At 39.6% G+C, this 24,105-nt stretch overlaps 1 gene segment (V, D, J or C); it reads right to left on the minus strand.

The window, feature by feature from the left end:
* Nucleotides 1-1,835: 1,835 nt before the first annotated feature.
* On the minus strand, nucleotides 1,836-23,617 carry LOC135248732 (immunoglobulin alpha-2 heavy chain-like). The segment is given in 8 exon segments: nucleotides 1,836-2,928; nucleotides 3,500-3,636; nucleotides 5,259-5,570; nucleotides 5,797-6,129; nucleotides 7,603-7,917; nucleotides 10,063-10,131; nucleotides 23,133-23,420; nucleotides 23,512-23,617. Coding segments are annotated over 8 exon segments (1,512 nt in total).
* Nucleotides 23,618-24,105: the final 488 nt, after the last annotated feature.

A 24,105-nucleotide genomic window follows, 5' to 3' on the forward strand; every position in this document is an offset into this window, starting at 1 on the left:
AAATTGCAATAGATCCAGTCTATTGCAAGGACCTCTGCTCAGGACTTTATTCCACCGCCCTGACAGCACTATCACACACACAACATCACTCTGAATTGAGCTCCACACTATTACTGTAAGCACTAATTCACTCAGCCATGATCACTATTTCACTGCAACATGTCTCTACCCTGACACTTCACAGCAAAACTTCTCTCTTGAGCACTACTACCCAGACTAAACACACACTTTACAATGCTGCCATGGCCTAATGCTACTCCCAATTACCTAGAACATCATAACTTCATACTGCCATTCTGATAAAAACAGCAAACTACTGACCAGAACAGACCTGTTTTCATCTAGTTACCTGGACACTAATTCAAAATTCTCCCAGAACAAGACTAGGTACTGCTATCCTGATTAAACAATACAATACCAACCTAAACACAGCACCAGTTCAAAACAATACTTCCGTGAACACTTCATCCCAAAGCAAATCTATAAAACTGTTGCCCTGAAGACAACTCCACATTGTCATGTTGCACATTAGTCAGTATAAACAAAACCTCTATTTCCAGTTACCTTACCTTGACTTACCTTTACTACACTGCTACCATTTTATTCATATACTTTGTTTTAATGTGCCCCTTAAGCTTTCGTCGACATCTTGTATTATTTTATTTCTTTTTATGTGTGTAAAGCACTTTGTAACTTTGTTTTTGAAAAGTTCTATACAAATCAAGTTTATTATTATTATTATTATTATTATTATTATTACCATGTCTGGAACAGGCCAGAACAGAAGTCTGTTGCTCTTTTGAGGAAGTGTGTGAAATGAAATGGCAGTTTGGGGGGCAATTTCAAAAGATGCAGGTGTGGAGACAGGGGACAGCACAGTGACTGAGACTGAGGAGGAAACCGTTTTCACACATGGCTATTTCGGAACAACCAAAAGAGTCAGATTGTTCAGGGATTTACTCGAAAGTTAAATAAGTGACCTCTTTTACATAGAGTGCTCATACCATGTCACTGTTGCTGCAGTATTCAGCATGTACATCTGTGTATGGACATTCTCAGGCATATGCAAAGGTTAACTTCAATTCATCATTTCAGTAAAACAAATGCATGAAATATATTTCATAAATTCAAACTGAGGACACAAAACCAACTTCATTGTATTTTGTGATTTTCTATTGGACATGAATGCAATGCAGACGTTTCTGTGTTCTTATCCTCACATCGGATGCAGAAAGATGTGGAAAATATTGCAGTATTAAAAAGGTTCTGGATATTTGTGTCAAAGTAACTAGGATGAATCAAATGCAGAGGACAAATTACCCCACGGGGTTCAATAAAAGTATTTTTAAATATCTTAAATCTTAGTTTATTTCTATTTGAAATGTTGATGATTTTCCTATTCAGGAGGACATAGAATTTCTATATGTTTCTCAGGATTATAGCCATCATCAATTCAAAATCATCATAAAACTCTAATTTATAGGCAAGCTAAGTGAGTGGAATTTGGGAATGCGTATCAATACAATAATTCAAATAATGCAATAATACAAATTTTATAAGAGCCAACAGGACTCAAATTGTTATCAAGATATATTCTTAATCAGCTGAATAAATAAATTAAAATGAAATCAATAAATTCACAAAACTGAAACCTTTAGTGCATGATTTTCAAACTGAATATTATTTATGTTATTAAAATTATTATGCTAATTATGATAAAATGGGTAAAGCCATATGGCAGATTTATGAATTTCAGCAAGCGGTGTCATGTAGATAAATAAATGATGAATAAAAAAAAAAACCCATTTCCATTTTTCATGATTTATCTATGCTTTTATTCATTACATTTCATGCATTTTACACAAATACTACATGTTAGCTGAGAGTGACACGCAATATGATGAGAGTGTTCAGGTTTGACTGTGAAGCCTTAGCTCTGCTAAACTCTGATATGCAGCTTTCACTCTCAGTCTGGTTAAATATACAGAGCACACCTCCCTCTGCAGCCCTGTACACTGCACTCCGGCCAGCTCTACATGTCAGAAACAGCATTTCAGACACTGAGAGATTTTTAAGGACCAACGCTTCTCTTTAATCTTTTAGAGCTTATGAAAATATTCACTAACTTCTTGGGTGATAAAATGTTAAATATATGCTATTTCAAATGGATAGTTACTGGCTTATTTATTGTAAGAGGTAAAATATCAAAACCAATAACACTGTAATGATTTATTATGATACGCTACTGCATTGTGAATTGGAGGATGCGCACACAAGCCAGCACACACTCTCCTCCAAACTGTGCGCTCCCATCTGCTGACCTCTTTCACTCTGTGGCCCCAGAGCGGCTCTGCTGACCTCTTTCACTCTGTGGCCCCAGAGCGGCTCTGCTGAGCTCTTTCACTCTGTGGCCCCAGAGCGGCTCTGCTGACCTCTTTCACTCTGTGGCCCCAGAGCGGCTCAGCTCTCAGTGGGACAGAAGAGTGCACTTCATGTGCAGCGGACACAGGGCGGCTCCAACGGTAGCAGCGCTGGAGTTCCAGTCATGGGTGTAGCGGAGAAATTTGCAGGCGGGATCCATCAGAGCTGTGCTTTTTTTTTGCTTAGTGGGTTGAGTACAGGACTGCCAACTAAAACCTTTCCTCCTAGGACTAAACTGCAGCCAATTATGTGCTGCACTGTGGGTCTGATGTCCACAGAAAACACTGGTATAAACAGGATTTATAGACATTTCACTAATTAGGTAATGAAAGAAATCTAAACATAGACACTGTGGAGTAATGGAAAAAACAGAGAGATTCAGCTCAAGAAAACATGACACAATATTCTATACAACACACTTTTGACATGTAACTATTAATACATTCAAAAAATAAGCTTTCACCCCATCTTCCATGTGTTGCACTGTACAGCACATCACTTCTTCATCTGTAAGGAGAGAGGGAGAGAGAGAGAGAGAGAGAGAGAGAGAGAGAGAGAGAGAGATACAAATTTAAAACAGGTTCTGAATCTCTTCTAAAATCTGTTTTCATATCCGCAACAGGGACAAAAATATCACCAATCACCATTTAGGCACAACAACAAACCGCAGTAACGTAAAATATTAATCCAAATAACTGGAATAACTATTATGGTGAAATTATCCCCTCTTTGACTAGAACTATCCATCCTATAATATAATATAATATAATATAATTACCCCATTACTCCTAGAATAATAATCTCAAAATAACTGAACCAGAATTATTTCTTTAAAACAATGGTTATCACATGTTGAAAACACTAAATCCTGTATTTACACAGTATATCTCCTGTGTATAAAAACACAATCTCCCACATTTAATTAGAATAATCATTTTTTGTACCTAGAGTAACCAACCCAACAAGCGTGGCATGATCGTATTTGTCCTCAGGCCTATAGTAGATAAAATGGAAGCACTGGAGCGATAGAGAAGGTCATGCCTTTGCAGGCAAGTGTGAAACAGTACAGCTGCACTACCTTGATCAAAGTGAGGAGGGTGCTGTAGATGACAGTGCAGAGGAAGAGAGTGATGAAGGAGGAGGTGGTGGACCACAGACTGCCAAGCTCATCTTCTTCCTCACCTTCCTCATTGCAATTCAGTGCTGATACTGTTTCTGGAAAAGACAAAGTGGGGGAGAGAAAGTATGTGTTTGTGTATGTGGAGGAGGGGATAGAGACTGTAACACCACACATTCTGTCCAAACTTTTTTGCAGCCTTCCACATATATCTGCTTTTTACACACTCTAAGCACCCAGGCCAGGTCCCCATAAACATGCTTCATGCTCTACAGCAGGTCTGACCTACCGTGGTCCAGAAATATGTCTGTACATTTAGTCAAATATACATTTTCTTATCAGCCTTAAGCACAGTACACTACTTGATATAAACAAAACACCAAAGCTCTCCTCGGCAAGACTGTTCCGACAGAAACAGAGACACTTCACATCAGCATAACAGAGACAGGAAACATAGAGCTAAATGTGCAAGCATGTAATTAGGCATATTCTGTGATATTTGAATGACTTATAGTATCACTTGAAAAGCTTAAATAACTATTATTACATTTTATGTTCAATCAAAATATTCTGAAATGCTGCCATATGCGCTGGTGTGGTTTTGCTGTGCATGTGAAATGAATTTGAAAAATTTTAAATAAACATTGATGGCAGTGTGTCAATTATACTACAATATTTACACAAATGTTATTTCTTTTAAATTAAATATAATGAGGTGTGACTTCATTTGTAATGAGTCAGAATATGATTGGAGATTTGTGGCAGGGACATAACTGCATATTTTCCAGAAGATTACCTGCCCTGCATGAGAACCGCCCATTGTCAAGACAAGGGTGAACAAGACCAGTATTACACTGAGATGAGTTTGTGCTGCTTGTTGGTAGTTTAGCTTGATGATGTTCCTTGTGTGAATAGAACAATCTTGTAAAGCTAAACCAAAGACAGCATCTAGTGATAATCTATTTTCTTGTCACATGCAGTCCAGAGAGCACCTGTCATAGGCAGGTTCTTATGCAGATATCAGGAGTCCATGGTCCTGATTCTTAAAGGAGGAATGCCCAACAATACTCATATGCACTAATGTTTATTTATATTTTCACACCCTTCCTGCAAGATGCTTTACTATGAGCACACAATGACCAAGACAGTGACTACAAGAACATCTACAGCAGCAAACAACAGGAGCAGGGTCAAACAAATTGCACACGACAGCACAGTACAAAAAGTCGTACACATTTTTACATAACAAGAAACAGTGACAGCACACAAACACAATTACTTAGAATCTGCAAATATAACATTTTTGTTGATTACTGTCCTGTACTATGTCATGTTTTGTGTGGAACTCAGGAACTGTAACTGCTGCATGTGGAACAGCTGATGGGGATACAAGCAAAACAAACAAACAAAATGAACAAACAGACCAAGAGAAGCTACCACACATGACAGGAAACATCAGGTAATGGAGGGTGTCAGTTACCCCAGGTGAACAAGAACCACACATATCCACCACCTGGCAATCCTACAGACAATAGTTACCAATCACATCACGGTACAAAATGGTGCTAAGCACTGATGCCCCAACACTTTGTTATGCTGTGTATACAGGGCTGTCGCACCACTGTAATTACTGAACATTAGACTGTGTGCCAGTGTGAAGTCGTTGTGGTTTTTTTCACCAAGGGCATTCTATGTGTGGAGATTTAGTCACTGGAATTACCAGTTGCTATGGACACAGATTTTGTGAGAGGGGCTGCTCCATCGGGCATAGAAATGTGCTTCACATTGCAGGTGACTTTGGACTGGGACTTCCAATCCGCTGTCGAGACTTTGAACAAACTTGTGACAGAGAAGATGCCATTGTCGCGGTCCACAGGCTCACTGGTGACGCCCTCTTCATAGGATCCATTATCCACTGTCCACATGACGAACACATCCCAGGGAGAGAAGCCTGTCACTACACAGACCAGGGTGACAAACTCGCTGTCCTGTTTTATGGGTGTGATTAAAACCACCTCGGGAACTTTTGACGCTGTAAAACACAGTTACAAACCAAGATTAACACTGAACGTTCACAATGGAAACAACCTGATTACATTCTCTGTCTGTAGCATATTTTATAGGGAACTTATTATACTCTGTATTTAATCCCATATTATTTTAAACAATAACAGTACTGAACAGTGTCATTGAAAAAAATGGAATTGACATTGTTTGCCACAGGTGTTCCAGATTGTTTTATCTTGTGTGAAACATACCGTTGGTGTTCAGGCTGAAAGATTTTTTGATGGCCGGCTTTTTGCTGTTCTGCTGTTGGACAGAGCACTGAACATTTTGCTCGGTGAACCAGCGTTCCTGTCCCAGAGTCAGAGTGCTGGTCTTCCTGAACACATGTCCGTGCTGAGTGATCTGACTCTCTTTGCTCGAGGTGCCTGTTCCACTCGGTGTCCAGGTAACGCTGGCTCCCTCCACTGCTGCCCTCTCTCCCCCAGTGATAACGCAGTCCAGCACAACCTGGTTATTTACAAACAATTCTCTCGCCTTTGGGGGATTCAGGGTCACCTCCAGACAGGGTGTGTCTGAGGACTGGTCTGTTTCATTGGCAGGGAAAGAGAGAGCTGCTGTCAATGTTTGCAGGGCACTCTGATCTTATGGGTAAACAGCAAGCTAAGGCTGGCTCAGTTACTATCCATATCAAACTCTATGCTCTCTGAATACAGAATCATAAAATCCAGAAAATCACTGCAATGTTAAAATCTGTGTACTGGATAAGGTATATTCCAAATGCTAAAACCTTCTTGTATGCCTCTAAATTAACCAGGCTTTTTATCCTGTCAACAATATAATTTTCTAATCAAGTGAATGTGTTCTTTTATCTGGGTATGCAGCATGATGTCGTTTTCAATAAACATCTTCCTGCTGTCAGAAATTAACGTTTAATTTCACTGGTAATTCAAGGCTGATAATCAAATAAAATCAGTGTAAAGAGTACAATCCCAGTGTTGCTATGCAGAGAATATTACCAGTGTAAATGCACAGTTTTGATTGTCATTGTTTATTTGTAGTTAATATTACCAGTGTAAGTGTACAATGTTGAATGTCAGTGCTAACATACATAGTAGAGTACCAGCATAAGTGTACAGTATGTAATGCCAGTGTTAATATACAGTGTGGAATACCAGTGTCAATGCGCAGTGTTGAATACCAGTGTCAATGTGCAGTGTGAGCTCTCACCTCTGGAAGTTTTCTGCTCGATGGTTTTCTGCTGGTGCAGTACTTCACACGAGTACTCTTCATTCCTGTCCCATATGGCGCGGTCCACATTCACAGTGCTGCTGGCTGAGTACAGTCCTGAGGCTTGCTTCTCTGATTGCCAGGTGTTGGGTGATCCTGTCAGGGTTTTACCATTTACACTCCAGGTCACCCTCAGGCTTTTGGGGTAGAAGTCCCGTATGACACAGATAAGGGCGTCTGGGGGACCGTCGCCGCTGGGTACCAGCAGCAGGCTCACTGTTGGTGACTTGGGCATAACTGAACAACAAAAAGTAGAAAATGTAGGATCACTGACTGAACCCTAATTCAGCTCAAATAAGTAAAATGTCTCATTTCAGATTCAAATTGGTACCTATTTGAAGGATACACAGGAAAAGGAAAACTAGCGCTTGGGAACTGGTGCCACTGCTGCCATTATTGCGATAGGTAACAGAAAAGAGTTACTTATCGCAAGTTGTCTGTTGTGATGAAGAGGACTGGTTACTGAACAAAGTGATACTATACAAATGTTATAAAGTATAATACATTATATTATGCAACACACTCATGAACTTTATGACTAGTAATAACTAGGCATTTGGTGTTAATAGTCAATGAACCGGCAGGGCTCAGACAAAATCATTTGACAGACCAGCCCAAGAATAGCCGATTATTCACATGTATACATCATTGAGACATTAAAAGTGATTGTTGTTGAGGCGAGCATCTGAAAGATTTCATATTGTGATATTAGGCTACCTCAATATTGAAACATTTAATATCTCTATACCAGGTACACCTGGTGTCGATACCTGGTTTCAGGAAACTGGCGTCCTTTTCCCCGGGCAGTGACGAATGGTTCACGGAACAACTGTAGGACTTCCGAGCATCCCAATCTGCCGCATTTACACTGAGATGACTGACGCTTGTGTAGGATCCAGATCCGCTGTTATGCACTGCTGGGTACTGAGTGAAGTCAGACACGGCCATTCCACTGGTGTCCTTCCACTGGAAGGTCACAGAGGAAGAAGGCAGAAATCCACCGGCAATGCAGGCCAGGGTCAGGGTGGGGCCTTGCTGCTCACATGTCATTAGAGGGAAGAGGGAGGTTGGTGCACTCGGTGTGTCTGAAAATCAAAACAGTCACAAGATGTCTGTTGTGATCAAGAGGACTGGTTACTGAAAAAGGTGATATAGATACTATACAAATGTTATAAAGTATACTATATGATATTACGCAACACAATCATCAATTTTATGAAAAAGTAACACACTAGACAGTTGGTGTCCATAGTCGATGAACTGACATTTGACAGATTTTTATTCACTTTAATAGGCCTGTATTTACCCTAAATTAAGCGTTTCCTTTATTTAGGGTAATTAATTAACATAGGCCCGTTAGAGCATCACGCATTTCAGTTTGCGGTTCAATGTACACTTTTAAAAACACACTGTAAGCTACATATCGCGTGAGTTTTCCTAGTAGCCGAGTGTGGACCTAAATAAGTAAGTAAGTAAGTAAATAAATAAATAGATAAATAAAGCTAATGGTAAATCTAGTGCTAGCTATATATAAACTGAATCACCAATCTTCAAAACAAGCCTAGTTAATTCAGACACCAGTTAAAGTTCGAAAAAAACTTTTTCAGTGAACTTTCAAATAACACGGGCCACAAGGCACATAGGGTGTCTCGTTCATTTGGTGTTTTCGCGGATAATGCAATGAGACTTTTTAAAGCCTGAAATGTCATAATGATGGACATGATCAACACAGAGTTCAACTGTTTTATTTACAGCGCATTTTATATTGCGCACGGTGTTGCTTACTATTGTCTACTAGCGTGTTGAGAAGTAGCCAACCTGTGCAATGCTGATTTCCCTTGTTTGTAAACGAAACTAACAGCAAACAACAACAGCAACGTGTCATTCTTTATATGTAAAGTATAGTAGGAAAAGTAATGGAATGTATGTATTAATGACCTAAGTACGATTGCCTTCATAACATTTTGACAACACGGCTGTTTGATATAGTGAAGAGCAATGTTCTGGTTTAGAATTACTGAGCCAAGTATTTCACAGAGATATCTCGCGTTCTGACTCCAGCAGAACGAGATACTTCATTTCAAACGTACAGTATATCTGTTCTGTTGCGGTTGTCTGCGGGTTCTGCGAGCCCGGTCTTGTGACCGGAGTGCAGCTCTCAAAGACGTTGAACATTTCTTTCGCGATGCAGTGATGTTTTGCCCAATGGTTTCTCTGTGTTCTTTTAATGTCCTCTAAAAGACGGTTCACAGATAGAAACAACTTGCCGAATATTATTCGGACGTTCACGAGTAATTCAAAGCTGTAGTAATCAATTATTTATTTCAGTACAATTCTTGAAATGAAACATAGCTAAAATTTCCTAATGTCATAAATCACTAAAAAGTACTGAAAACGAACCACACATGAAATAAAACCGCACTAAATTCAGCTACAACGGATGTAGTGTGCCTTTTGCAATGTTTGGTACATTAAACCCAGCTCTGCATTTTTGTGTCCGTTTTCCATTTTAGAATAACGAAAGGCCACAGTATATTTGCAGAACAAAAATCATTTAAAACCCAAATAAGTGCAGACTTACCTGATGTGACAGTGACCAATGTCCCCTTTCCCCAGTAATCAAGTACCAGTAGCCTAGTTGTAGTGAATGTTTCATTCCTCGTATTTACACAACCTGCATTCTACGTGTAACAAACCTTTTACAAATAAAATTTTGTGCAAATATGTTTTTGTTTCCTATAGGAAACAATCTTGCTCTGAAATTTGATTTATACTCTCTGCTCCTGTCATAATACGCCTTCCCCAAAAAATGTTTAAAAATGTAGGCTATTGTATTTAATGTCATCAGCTTCTTAAATACCTTTCAGAATGATTTAAGCTGCCAAAAAAATTGATTGTGAAAGTCAATCTACCCTTTTTCTGTAATTTTACAAAGTGAATGAAGCTGAAGTCATTAACCAGACGTAATTGAGTTTATTTAGTGAACTTAAAAATGAAACCCACGGTGCTAAAGAGAGACAAAATAACCCTAAAAGCACACAGAGAAATTACTGCAGCAAAACTTTCTTTCAGAACTCAGAAGAGAGAGAGAGAGATCTAATGCAGGTCTTGCAATTCTCAGAAATAATGTACCATTATAAAGGTTCAGTACAATGGCTACAGGTTTTAGTGCTAAAATTCAAAAGAAAAGAACATGTAAAATTTAATATAGATCATTTTAAAGGACTTACCTTTGGTAACAGTGACTTGAGTGCCTTTACCCCTGTAGTCAAAGCTCCACCCATACCCCACACAGTGATCTACACCACAACAAAAACCTACTGCTCTTTCACAGAGCACCTCTTCTGCAGTGTCAGGTGATTACCAGCACAAACTATAATAATTCATATTTATTTTGAAAACAGCATGTCATTAAATCATTGCTGATGGCACAGCAGTGTTTTACTTCCATTTTTTGGAAATTGTGTCAGTTTGGTTTTTTTTTTATCAAGGACATTGTTAAGGGCCTGGGAGCACATGGTGATTGGCAACAGAGCAGTATTTCATTAAGCTTACCCAGAATTTATTTTTTTCTTCTTTTCTGTGACCTTCTTGAAAAAAGATGGCGATTACAACCAAAAAGCTGGCAGAGGAATTAGAAGAGATTAAAAAATCCCTCAATTTTATGTCTGAGGAGATCAGCAAAGTGGTAAAACAGCAAGTTAACCTCATGGGTCTAATGGAGGAGGTCCATGAGCTGAAGGTTACAATCAACCAAAGGGACCAGAGGATCGAACTGCTGGAACAAAGGATTGACGACTTGGAGCTGTACTCCCGTGCGGATGACCTCATCTGTCAGGGTTCTGTGTCTTCCCCCTGTGTTGTTTCTCTGTTGGGCCGCCAGATGGCGGCACCTCGGTTTTGTGTCCTGTTAATTGTTTTATTGGTTCGCGTTATCTAATTATTAGTTGCGTTGTCTCGTGTTCCCCTCCCTCTCTGTGGCTTGATTGTTCATCGTGCCCACCTGTGTCTCGTCTCCGTCTTTCTATTTAAGTCTCCCTCTCCCCGACTCAGGCGCTGGAATCTTTTGCTCTGCTTTGGTTTGTCTGGTTTGTAACCTGGTTTGCTACCTGCTTGTTTGTTCCTGTTTCTGCCCGTTTTTCCCGTTTACATGTTGTTTGCCTGCCTGTGCCCTGCCTGCCCTGTTTTCCTTCGTTTCTGGGTTTTTTGTTTTTTGTTTTTTGTAAATTTTTTGAAGATTTTGTTGTTTGTAAGTTTCGCCCTGCGAGTCCCTTTGTTCCCTGTGTTAGTTCATTAAAGTCTTTGTTTTCCCCAGTTTTGGACTTTCTGTTTTACTCTGCGCTTGGGTCCATTCCCGCACCCACTCCTGACATCATCATCACTGGGCTGGATACCAAACATCGCAGCTATGCCAGGGCTGCAGCCGGTGACCAACAAGGTGAGGACGCACCACTTGAGGAGCTGCATACTTTAGAGCAACAAGTGGTTTAATTCCTGAGCAGTAAGAACATTCAACTAGAGAGACAGCAAATCTCAGCCTGTAACATTCTCCCACGCAAGGATGAAAAAGACAAGCCAACGTTTGTTGTCTGGTTTGCAAATCGAAAGTATAAGGTTGAAGTGCTGAGACACACCCCAGTACCCTTAAGTTTTTTGGACTATGTAAATGAGCACCTGACGAAGAAAAATGCTGAAATAGCTATGAGTGGCCATATCCTCATAAAGCAAAACAAAATACAAGTAACATGGACAAGGAATGGAAAAGTGTTTATAAGGTTAAATGGACCACCAGAGCAAGCCAAGGTGGTTGTGGTATGGAATCGGAGAGATTTGGATCAATATAAGTGACAATGTTTATAGACAAATCTTATTTCTAAACAACTTTTCGTCATAAAATGACATATGAAGATTTTCGTTTTCTTATTGAAGAAACTGAGAGTAGTGATCTCTGAGAATGAAAATTCCTTAGTTGAGAATATATGTAACAAGAAAAAATGTGAGGAGTTAAATCTAAGTTTTTCTAAATTTGACTGAACATAAATCATATAGTTTTGAAAATAACATTGATCCTGAGGCAAATTTTTATGATTATAAATCAAATTCTGAATATTATTCTGAGAATCTGTTTAATAATCTTAATTTGGAGGGTTTTTCAATTATACATTTTAATAGCAGAAGCCTCTATACGAATTTTGTTCCAATCAAAGATTATTTAAAATCATTAAAACATACATTTCAGGTCATTGCCATAAGTGAGACTTGGTTAACAAATGAAAAGGGTGCTGATTTTGTGTTAGAAGGGTATGACAATTTTAATGTAAACCGGATAAATAAAAGGGGTGGTGGCATTGCATTTTATGTACAGAAAGATTTTCAGTGTAAGGTAATTGATAGTACAATTTTTAATGATATCATGGAGAGTTTGACAATTTGAAATTCATTCTACTAAATTTAAGAGTATATTTTTGAGTTGTGTATATATAGAACGCCTGGTTCTTGCATTGATCAATTTATGAATACCATAGTTGATATTTTTGGGAAAGTATGTCATAAGAAATCACTTTTTGTTTGTGGTGACTTTAATATAGACATGTTAAAATATAATGAACATAAACTAACAACAGACTTTTGTAATGTAATATTTAATTTTGGTCTCTGGCCCCTTATTGATAAACGTAGTAGGATAACTAAAGAAAGTGCCACACTTCTTGATAACATTTTTACTAATGTTCATGATCAAGCAACAAGTGGTTTGTTTTTAAGTGATATCAGTGACCATCTTCCTATTTTTGTGATTTCACAATTTAAAGGTTAAATGTTCAGTTGGTGTAAGTGAACTTTCTTGTAAATTAGTAAGAATAAGGACACCAGAAAGAATTGAGAATTGGCATGCAAAAAGAAAAATTTACTTTATGAAATATTTACAATTGAGAACCAGTGAAAATGAAGAAAAATATAAGTTGTATAAGAATAAATTGATTTCCATTATGAGATTACAGAAGAAGGAATACTACAATAAAATATTAGAGGACAGTAAAAACAACATTCAAAGGACTTGGAAAGTAATCAATCATATTATTCGGAATAGATGTTATAAATCTGAATTTCCAAGTTATTTTTTAAATAGCTCTGATGCTACAGTGGACAATATAAAAAGCATCTGATGATTTCAATGACTATTTTGTGGATGTTGGCACTACTTTGGCCAGCAAAATCATTGTGTCTGATGATAAAAAATTTGTTTGACAATCTGATTAATGGTAATACCAGTTCTATGTTCCTTTATTGGGTAAATGAAACTGATATAATTGAAATTGCAAAAAAATTCAAAAAAACATCAACTGATATAAATTCCATTGACATGGTAATTATTAAAGAAGTAATTGATTTTATTGTAAGACCTCTGACCTATATATGTAATCTGTCTTTTCAAAGAGGTGTTTTTCCTAATAATATGAAATCAGCAAAGGTAATACCAATATTTAAAAATGGAGATAAGCATTACATGGATAATTATAGACCGGTGTCCCTTCTTCCTCAATTTTCAAAAATATTAGAGAAATTATTTGTGAAACAATTGGATCTCTTCATTGGTAAATATGAATTATTGAGTGAACACCAGTACGGATTTAGGGAAAATAGAACTACTACATATGCAGTAATGGAGATGGTAGAAAAAATAACAAAGGCAGTTGAAAATGATGAGTGTTTTGGTATTTATATTGACCTACAGAAGGCTTTTGATACTATAGATCACAGCCAATTATTGAGAAAATTAGAGAAGTATGGGATAAGAGGTATAGCTTACTCTTGACTGGAAAGCTACTTGGAAAATAGACAGCAATGTGTGCACATTAATGACACTGTCAGGATTTAGGAATGTCACCTGTGGGGAACCCCAGGGATCGTTGATTGGTCCAAAACTTTTTTTACTTTATATTAATGATGTTTGCAATGTTACTGAAATGTTAAAATTTGTCATTTTTGCAGACGATACAACTTTTCTGGGAAAAATTTAAAGGAACTTTTGTGTCATGGTGCTGTGTTTCCGTCTCTGTCTTTTCCTTGTTGGGCCGCCAGATGGCGGCACTTCTGTTTTGTGTCCTGCTTGTACCCTGTTTAATTGTATTATTGTTCAATTATTGTTTTTTGGTTGTCTTGTTTTCCCTTCCCTCTCTGTGGCCTGATTGTGCATTGTGCCCTGCTGTGTCTCGTCAGTGTCTTGTCTATTTAAGTTCCCATCTCCCTGACTCAGGTGCTGGATCCTTGTTTGGTTGAGTGTGCTTCTGGTCATATTTCTGCCCTGCGTGTTTCCTCTTGAGAGTAGCTCCCTGTGTATCTCTGCCCACGTTCCGTTTTGCGTGTTTTTGGATTCTTGGATTTTCTGTTTTCTGTGTTTTTTGAGAGTTGCCCTGCGAGGCCTTTTGTTCCCTGCTTTAGTTCCTGTTCTGTTAAGTAAAGTCTTTGTTCATACCATTTGGAGTTCAGAGTTTTTTCCCCTCACTCTGCGTTTGGGTCCTAACCCCCCACGCACCCAACACTTTTGTATGCTATTGAAAGGGAGCTGGAAATTCTCAACTTGGTTTGATGTTAATAAATTGTCTCAATATTAAGAAAACAACTAAATTTATGGTTTTTGGTAATCAAAAAGAAATTGATGGGGATATTGAATTAAAAATCTGTGATGTTGAAATTGAAAGAGTTTGAGACAATTCTTAGGGGTTGTGATTGATCATAAATTAACATGGAAACAACATATTGACTATATTAAAGGAAAAATTTCAAAGTCAATAGCAATCCTGTATAAATTTAAGGATATATTAAATTATAAGGCCTTGTATATAATTTATTGCTCACTTATATCTTACTGTGTGGAATTGTGGGGGTCGACCTTTAAAACGACTATAAATTCAATAGTCTTACTCCAAAAACGAGCCATACGTATTATTAATAAGGCTGGTGTCAGGTGCGTGGGGCGTTAGGACTCAAACGCAGAGTGAGGGGAAAAAACTCAAAACTCCAGACGGTAAGAAACAAAGACTTTACTTAAGAAACAGAACAAACAAATCCGGAACGAAAGGGAACAAAAGGCCTCGCAGGGCAACTCTTAGAAAATACAAAGTAAATTTTCAAAACTCAGGAAACAAAGAAAATCCAAAAATCCAGAAGCACGTAAAAACGGAACGTGGGCAAGAACACAGGAAGCTACTCTGAGGAGGAAACACGCAGGGCAGAAACACAATCAGAGGCACACACAACCAAGGATCCAGCACCTGAGTCAGGGAGAAGGGAACTTAAATAGACACGACACTGACGAGACACAGGAGGGCACCATGAACAATCAGGCCACAGAGAGGGAAGGGAAAACGAGACAACCCAAAAACAATAATGGAATAATTGAAAACAATAATACAATTAAAAGGACAGAACTAAAAACTGAAGTGCCGCCACCTGGCGGCCCAAACAGGGAAACACAGACAAACCACAGAACATGACAGCTGGTTACTATGATCATACTAATCCAATGTTTATAAAATCCCATGTTATGAAATTTAATGATTTGGTATATTATAGAATAATGCAAATTATGCTTAGAGCTAAAACAAAATCACTCCCAGATTGTGTACAGGTTTTTTTCAATACAGGAGTGCAAATATGATTTGAGAGATGTTTGTAAGTTTACTGTACAAAAAGCTTAAAAAAAAAAAGTGATTAAAAGGAGATGTATTTCTATTGATGTTAAATTATGGAATAATGCGAATATAAATTAAAGAATGTGTAACTCGCTTTTGGTTTTCAAAAGAATATAAAGGTATTTTTGAGGGTTACAATTGTGAATGATTTTTATTTTGTTATGTTTTATTTTTGGAGGGTAGCTTAAATTGATAAGAAATTAGGATAGGCATATAGCATTATGCTCACGGCCGGCGGCAGCTTTGGGCAGGGGTGGGCTCAGCCCACCCAAACGGGCGTCTTGCCCACCCAATCAAAAGTTAAGAAAAAAAAATTTTTTTTTTGTTCAACCAATGGAAGAATAGCACAGAAAATACCAGTACCGTTCCTAACTTCTGATTGGGTGGGCAGCCACGGGTTGAAACAGCTAGTTTCTCTGATGCAGTGTACTGCCAGTTGATTTAACTAGCGGTATTAAAGAGCATATTGCAGGTTGGAGACCCCAGTGAATCAATGTGTAGGAAAATGATGCAGGAACTAGATGTTCATAAAAATATACTTGTATGTACACACTAGTGACTTCTGGAGTCGTTTTTTTTTGTGAGAGAATTTTACTTCGGCATCTAAAAAACGCCAACCCGGAAGTGACATAAGAGAAGAGAGAGCGGTCAAGTTAAACAATAAGAAGAAATATAGCTGCGAGCAGCAATGGCGGGGCCAAGCACGAATGGGGCGCCTGGCCGACAAGCAACCGGAAGATCCCCTGAAGACGACACCAGTCCGTCGCAGGGAGAACGGCACAACCATTCTGCAAAGTTTTGTAAAAGCAGACCAGTCGGTTATATGGGCCGCCGTAGACTTCCATGGCAGAAAGCATTTGAAGCATTTGTCAAAACAGTTTAATTAGTGGAAGATCACAGCTCTAGGACAAGAAATATCTAATTTGCGAAAAATCTAATGGGCGGGGCTTATGGGTCCTAATTGGAAACTTGTTACCCTTGATGAGTTGCACATATGTGCAAAATTTCATGATTGTAGCTCAAATGGGGACGGAGATATGCTTGTTCAAAATTATCTAAGAAAAACACCTTTTTGCTCATGACAGCGCCACCTCTTGGCCAATCGGCATCATATTTCCTCCCGGTCCATATAGCGCGCCCCAATATATGTGTGCCAAGTTTCGAAAACATCGGCCCAGGGGTTATGCCTAAACATAAAATGAGCTCTCTAGCGCCACCACTTTGTTTGATCGAGCCGAAAATGGATGGTTAGCCTCCTCTCATCGCTGCTGATGTGCCTACCAAGTTTCATGGTGTTCGGTGAAACCGTTCAGAATTTACACACCTTCATGTTACAGGCCACGCCCTCTTCAATTTTCATTGGCTCATTGTGGCCATATAAATTGCTTAATCAAAATTCTGTGAATAACTTTTGGTCAGCACCATCTGTAGATCATACGTACCGAATTTGGTGGTGATCGGATGAAGGCCCTAGGACTAGTTCGCAAAAGTAGGTTTTTAGAATAATTCAAAATGGCGGGAAATCTGTTATGACGCGTTTTAACGGCAATGTGTGCATTGGAATTGGCATGACCCAAGGATTCAGTGGAAACAATCCGCACAACTCTAGGACAAACGGTTCAAAAGTTATAAGCAAAAATGTACCTTGAAGTTTGGCCTGTTGGTGGCGCTACAGAGTTCGATGGATTGACCCCAAATTCGATGCCTGGATACATTGGCCTATCCTTGATCAATGTGCCAAATTTCATAAAAAGTTACCAATGGGTTCTATGGGCTGCCATAGACTTGCATTGCAGAAATAATAATACTAACGATTACAATCGGTGCCCTGCACCTTCGGTGCTTGGCCCCTAATTACCAATAAAAAAGAAAAACAATAAGGAGAATGGATCTCAACGCTAGTTTTGACACAAGAGGTTGTAAATGTTTATGCAAACGCACATGACGGACCACAGCCTTACCATTATGAGCCTGCTATGCATCCAAGAGACCAGGCACAGACCAGGGTTACAAGGAATAACGGTCAGAGGAGAGAAATTGAGTTGGTGTGAGGAGAACCAGTGGGGAACTGGGCAGGTGTCTTGGTGAGTCACCAGCGTTAGCTTATAGATATATTCACATTATATAATACCACTAACTTATTTAAAGACGCTCAATATAAAAAATAACGTATATAACCGAAATATTTTGAGCAGTAATACTTACATAGCAATATAACATTTTCTGTGTTCAGTACTATATACTGAACACAGATAAAATGTTATATTGCTATGTAAGTATTACTGCTCAAAATAAGACAGACAGTAAATCAATGACACAGTCCTATCCGCTTCTGTTTCGCTCCAGAAAACGATGTCAGCTAGGTTATCAGCAAACAAATGGCTTAGCTATTCCCAGACGTCCTCAATAATAATAGTAGTAGTATTTTCCAAGAAATTCCGAAAAATTGTTGACAACGTTTCGTTAGGTGCAGTGTCTTTTAATGCTACCCCAGAGTAAGTGAATGCCATGATGAGAAAAGATTTGGTTACGCTGACCTATAAAACGCTATTCCAAAAGCGAAAATAGACATATTATAGCCTACATCGTTAGAAAGCTTATACTCTCACCTACTGAATAAATGAATTGTCAATCAAGCCAGACTGTACTAAAAAGGGCGACAACGCCCTAATCAACACGTGTGGTATTACGCACAGCTATTTTCGAAGGCACCCAGGCGTCACAAATGCGCGTATATTTCACAAACGGATTGTACAAGACAATATACGACCACTCAGTCTCAAAAGCGACATGTCTACGCGTAAAACCAATGGTAAGGTTGTATGTTTATTCAATATTTAGTCACAGATATTGACTGTAGAATGAACAAGTATCTATGGGCGTTAGCTAACGATATTAACGCTGTGTTCACATCACAACATTGTAAAGTTTGCTATCATGTATCAGGCTATAACAAAACTAGTATTGGTTGTCTAATACCGGCAGGAGTATTTTGTAACAAATGCAGCAGTGAAGTCCCGTCTCTGAAATGCAATATAAAACTACTGGAAAAAAAACCAACTCACTATATCACAACCGCTAAGACTCACTACAACTGCACATTGGGCTAATATGGCGCAATGTTGAGAAAAAAAGACGTTTAACCTGTGTTACGGTTTCTCTCAAGCCCCCGCAAACACAACGAAACCAAAACCAAGGTTTCCCAAAATAACCAATAACTCTATTTAATTACACATAAGAGATACTAAAATAGCTGCAAAACACAAGATAAAATCAAGACCCGGCCGTGGTCGAGAGGTGAGGAGAAGCTCCCATTTCCTGAGAAGCCGACTCCAGGCTTCTTAAAAGGGCACCGCCACAGGTGCTCTCAATTAACTATAACAAGACACACGCATGTGTCCAAACGGCCAGCGCCCCCACCTGAGGCGGAGGGACATAACACCTGCAAGTTCTTTAATGTGACAAGAAGTGCTATATCAATTTAATGCATAACACACGCCCACGCCCGTCAGTCACAGTAAATTTAGGAACAACAAAGTTTAAACTTTGCTAAACAGTTTTGCAGATATTTTTACAGGGATGTGGTTGTTTTAAATATTTCACAAATATTACAGATTCAAAAAACATTGTGTAAATTATAGTAGAGCCCGACCGATATATCGGTTTGGCTGATATATAAAGTCAGGGAATCAGAATATGAGGAGCACTGCTGCCCCCTCCTGGTGGAAAACAAAAACAGCAGACTGCTTCCATCAGCATAACTCGGGAATTTAGATAACAGTAATTTTTGATGCATTATATTGTCTCAGAAATAAGGCTCATGAAGTTACCATATAGTTTTAAACACACTTGAATACATTCCAGTTATATCTTAAGAAATAAATGGAAGTTAACAAGAGTAATTGCTTATTTGTCCTGTTTGGGGTATATTATCATGGTAAACAAAGTAAAAGTAAAGCCAGCACATTTGTGTGGGTTTGGGTTTCCTTTTAAAAAGAAAAACAGACCTCAGTGAATCTGTTTATATTTTAGTTTTCTCGTTGAATGCATAATGACGTAATTTGGATTGGCTGGTCCTCTTTTCTTCCACTAGAGACTGCTCTTCTCCTGAAGGCACCCACACCAATAACAAATATGCAAAAACCCATAACAATACAGGTCATAGTTTATATTGTGCATAAGCAAATAAGCTCTTTATGAATCATAAAGAACATCACTGTGGGTGCATATCATGGCTGCATGTTTATTAATGACATCATTAATGTCTGGGATTCGGGGGGTTGGACCCAGGCGCATAGTAAAAAAACACGGGAGACTCCAAAAGGAAAATTCAAACAAAGACTTTACTTAATAAAAATAAACAGGGAATAAACAAAAGGCCACTAGGGGCAAAACCACAAACACAAAAAGATACTTAAGAACCGAAAAAAACAGAACAGATCATGGGCAGGGCGGAACACAGGCAGGACAGAATACCGGCAGGAGGAACACACACAAGCAGGAACACAAACAGAAACCCAAGGAACCAGCACCCGAGTCAGGGAGACAAAGGTCTTAAATAGACTTAAAACCAATAAGACACAGGAGGGCACAATTAACAATCAAACCTGGACATGGTGGGTACAACAAGACACAATCAGAAACAATAATAAAATAATTGAAAGCAATAATACAATTAACAGGGGAACGAGCAGGACACAAAACAAAAGAGAAACTAGGAGAAACAGAGACAGGAACACAGAACCATGACAACCATGACCATGAACCATGACCATGACCCCCCCCCCCCCTCTTGCATCCCAGAAGGCCGACCTGGGGAGGGGAGTGGAACAGAGGGTGGGAGCTGGAGACAGGACAGAACTCAGATGGGGTAGGACAAGGAACTGGACAGGAACAGGGCTTGGGACATGGCTCGGGACTGGACAAGACAGGACAGGAACGGGACGAGAAGACAGGAACAAGGACGGAAACCAGACGGGACCGGGTACAGGGACAGGGGTGAAACCCGGACAGGACTGGGCACAGGGACGGAAGCCGGACGGGGTCCGGGCACAGAGACGGATGGCGGACAGGGTCCGGGCACAGGGACGGAAGACAGAGGGAAGCTGGGCGCAGGAACGGAAGCCGGAGGGAAGCTGGGCGCAACGGAACAGGACTGGACTAGACAGGAGCGGACTCAAGACAGACACTACACTGGACTGGACTCACAGACACTACACGGAACTGGACACAGACTCTGACACAGAAACAGACTGACACAGACAGGGAACAGACTGACACAGGCAGGGAAAACAGGACAGGACTAGACAGGGTCGGGATGGAGTAGACAGGGACAAGACTGGACTAGGCAAGGCAGGAACGAGACTGGGCACAAGGAACTGGGTACAAGGAACAGACTGACAGAGACAGGACACAGAACTGAACGCGGACAGAACTGAGCGAGCAAAAACAGAAACAAGACTCAAAGACACTTGACTCACAGACACCAGACTCACAGAGACTAGACTGGACTGGACAAAAAACACGGAACGGACAGGCACGGACCTATGAACAAGACAGGGAGACTTAACAACGGGACAGACAGAGTGACAAGCAGGCGGGGAGGCTCACAGCTAGACCAGACACACAAAGGGACAGACAGACAGGGAAGGAGAGGGGGAAATCCAAAAACTGGCACATGGACTGACAGATGGGCAGGCAAGACAATAGACAGGCAGATTGACATACAGACAGACAGGTAGACAGGCGTGGTAAACACACTGGCCGATGGGCCGGGACCGTGTTGGCTCTGGAGCACTAGGGGGCGCGGGAACACTAAGGGGCGAGAGAACACTAGGGGGCGAGAGAACACTAGGGGGCGAGGCAGGCTGCCCCCGCTGGACAACAGGTGTAGCAGGCAGCCCCCGCTAGATGAAATGTAACATTAGATAAAGAGAACCAGAGTTAACTCAAAAGACATTTTTAAAATTAATATTTATATAATTAAAATTAATATTTCATTTATTTAATGAAAGAAGTTCAATAGAAGGTTTTTTTTTTTTTTTTTTTAAATCATTTGCAAAGAATGTTCTGGAGAGATTGGGCCACTTTCTCTAATGGCCGGTATCAATGGTTCCAAGGACAGAGCAAAGAGGAGAGGCCAGAAAGGACCACCCTGTCTAGTCCCCCCTAGTAACTGAAAAGAAGACCAGTTTCCAGAAAGATGTGCAGCTGTGGGACAACCATACATGTCAGTATTGTATGAAGGAGTTACGCTTTGAATATCTGTGCAACGTAATACATTCCATCTAGATTCCTAAAAATATACTCGAAGGCTGTCATCTAATTTTAAGTGAATCATTCTGTTAACAAACATAAATGATAGCATATTTCTTGTGTGATTGTGCTTCCTTTGGGGAAAGTATTAGGTGATCCCGGTATATTTGTCACATATAGACAGGGCCAGCCCGTGGCATAAACGCTCTATGCGGCTGTTTAGGGCCACAACCGCTAGGGGGGGGGGGGCACACGACCACGAGGGGGGGGCACACGAACCAATGTTTATCTAAGGTAAATAACGTTATTTTCGTATTTACGTTATTCGGAACTATCGCGGAACAAGTGGTATAAATTAAAAATGGAACGGCAACAGAACAGTTCATAACAAGGTAATGTACGAAGGATTTTATTAAGTAACCCCCCCCCCCCCTCCAGCTCAACAGAATCCTGAACCCCTCCCCCACCCGACAGACTTGTTTAGGGCCACCAAAATCCTAGGGCTGGCCCTGCATATACATATCCTGTAGATATACCAAGAACAGCTGGGTTTGTATCTGGACCTGTTGTTAGTGTGCAGTGACAATGTAATCAATTACATACACTGACCGGTCCTCCTTAACCTCAGTGATAATAAACAACTTTAATATCTCTAAAATGTTCCCATGAAATATAACAAAAAATGGGTCATACTTCAAATTATTCTTAGGTAGGTGAAGATTTTTTAAAGCAAATACACTACCTTCAGGAGGCACGTAATACATGTATTACCTGTCCATTGATAGTAGTATTAATGAAACAGTAAATGTAAAGTACATTTTTACTTATTCTGGAATATTGAAACGGTACTTACTTTGATCAATTTTTCATTGTGAAGTACTGTATATATAATTTTTATGAGCATTGCATGAGTCCTAACAGTGTGCCTGTGTTTTCCTTTTTTCCACTGATAACACTGCATATATGTTGTGTTTAATTTAGGTGTTCACCACAGCATCACTTGGACCCATAATGAAACAGAAGGGATGAAACCAAAAACTTCACCCTCAAAAACACTTACACTCCAGAAAGGACATGTTTATACTTGGTTATCAAGATAATTTCTCAAAATGTAATGTTCTTGTATATTTACAACTTTTAATAAACAATGAATGTAAAATTAAAAGTAGCAACTGGACATACACACATACGTGGCATACATATGCACATACATACATACATACATACAAACATACAAATATTTAGAATACTTCATTATCCCCAGGGCTCTGTGCTGTTGCTCTGTGTGATAAAGGGGAAGAGGTTTTCGTGCGGCTCTCCCCTCATTCTCTGTCACTGTGTCTCTCTGCCACAGTAATACACAGCAGTGTCTTCAGCTGTTAAGTTGTTAATCTGTAAATACAGCTGGTTCTTGCTGTTGTCTCTGGAGATGGTGAATCCCTTTTGAGTACTGCCATAATATGTTCTACCACCACTACTGATGCAGGCCACCCACTCCAGTCCCTTCCCAGGAGCCTGTCTGATCCAGCTCATATAGGAGTCGTTGAATATGAACCCAGAGGCTGTACAGGTCAGTGTGTGGGATTCTCCAGGCTTTTTAACTGCTGGTTCAGACTCAGTCAGTGTCTGACATTCAATACCTGTGAAATTAAGAAAATTTTTTAACTCACATCCAAGATCTCACAAATGAAATTTCAGTAAAAATTAAATTGATGTCCAATTAAAACATACTTGTAAAGAACACAGTAATCAAAAGTAGGCTGGTTGTAGTGATCATGGTAAATGTCTTTCACTGCAGTCTGTGATGACAATCCTTCAGTCAGCCTCCAACAACAGTCCCTCCTCCCTCGGTGCAGAGAGGTAAATGTAGAAGGAAGAGCTCAGAGTTTGCATGAACTCCTCCTCACTGGGTGGGCAGATCGCACCCCCACCGAGTGAGAACCAGAACCTGTGCAGGAGCTCTTCCTGAGAAAACACAGTCCAGAGAAGAAGATCTCTCTCTATCGTCATTCTCTGAGGAACGATGTTGTGTCTCTTCCAAAGTCTGTTCCCCGCTTATACCACACACCCATACACATGCACACACAAGTAGGTTTTAGGTGCAGGTGTGTAATCAAGACAAGGTGATGTAACCAGGTAGACTGTGTAGTACAGTCACCTTTCAGTAACTCCCTAGATTTCTCCAACTAGTGGTACAAATCTATGTAGATATTCACTAATAATTATTAAAAATCATAAGAGTTATGGATTGCATTTTTATAGTGCCTTTCATGGATATTATCTCAAATCACCTAATTAAGACAAAGTAGCCACCAGCAGTGTGTA

The sequence above is a fragment of the Anguilla rostrata genome, chromosome 2 (genome assembly GCF_018555375.3).
Source record: "Anguilla rostrata isolate EN2019 chromosome 2, ASM1855537v3, whole genome shotgun sequence".
Taxonomy (NCBI): domain Eukaryota; kingdom Metazoa; phylum Chordata; class Actinopteri; order Anguilliformes; family Anguillidae; genus Anguilla; species Anguilla rostrata.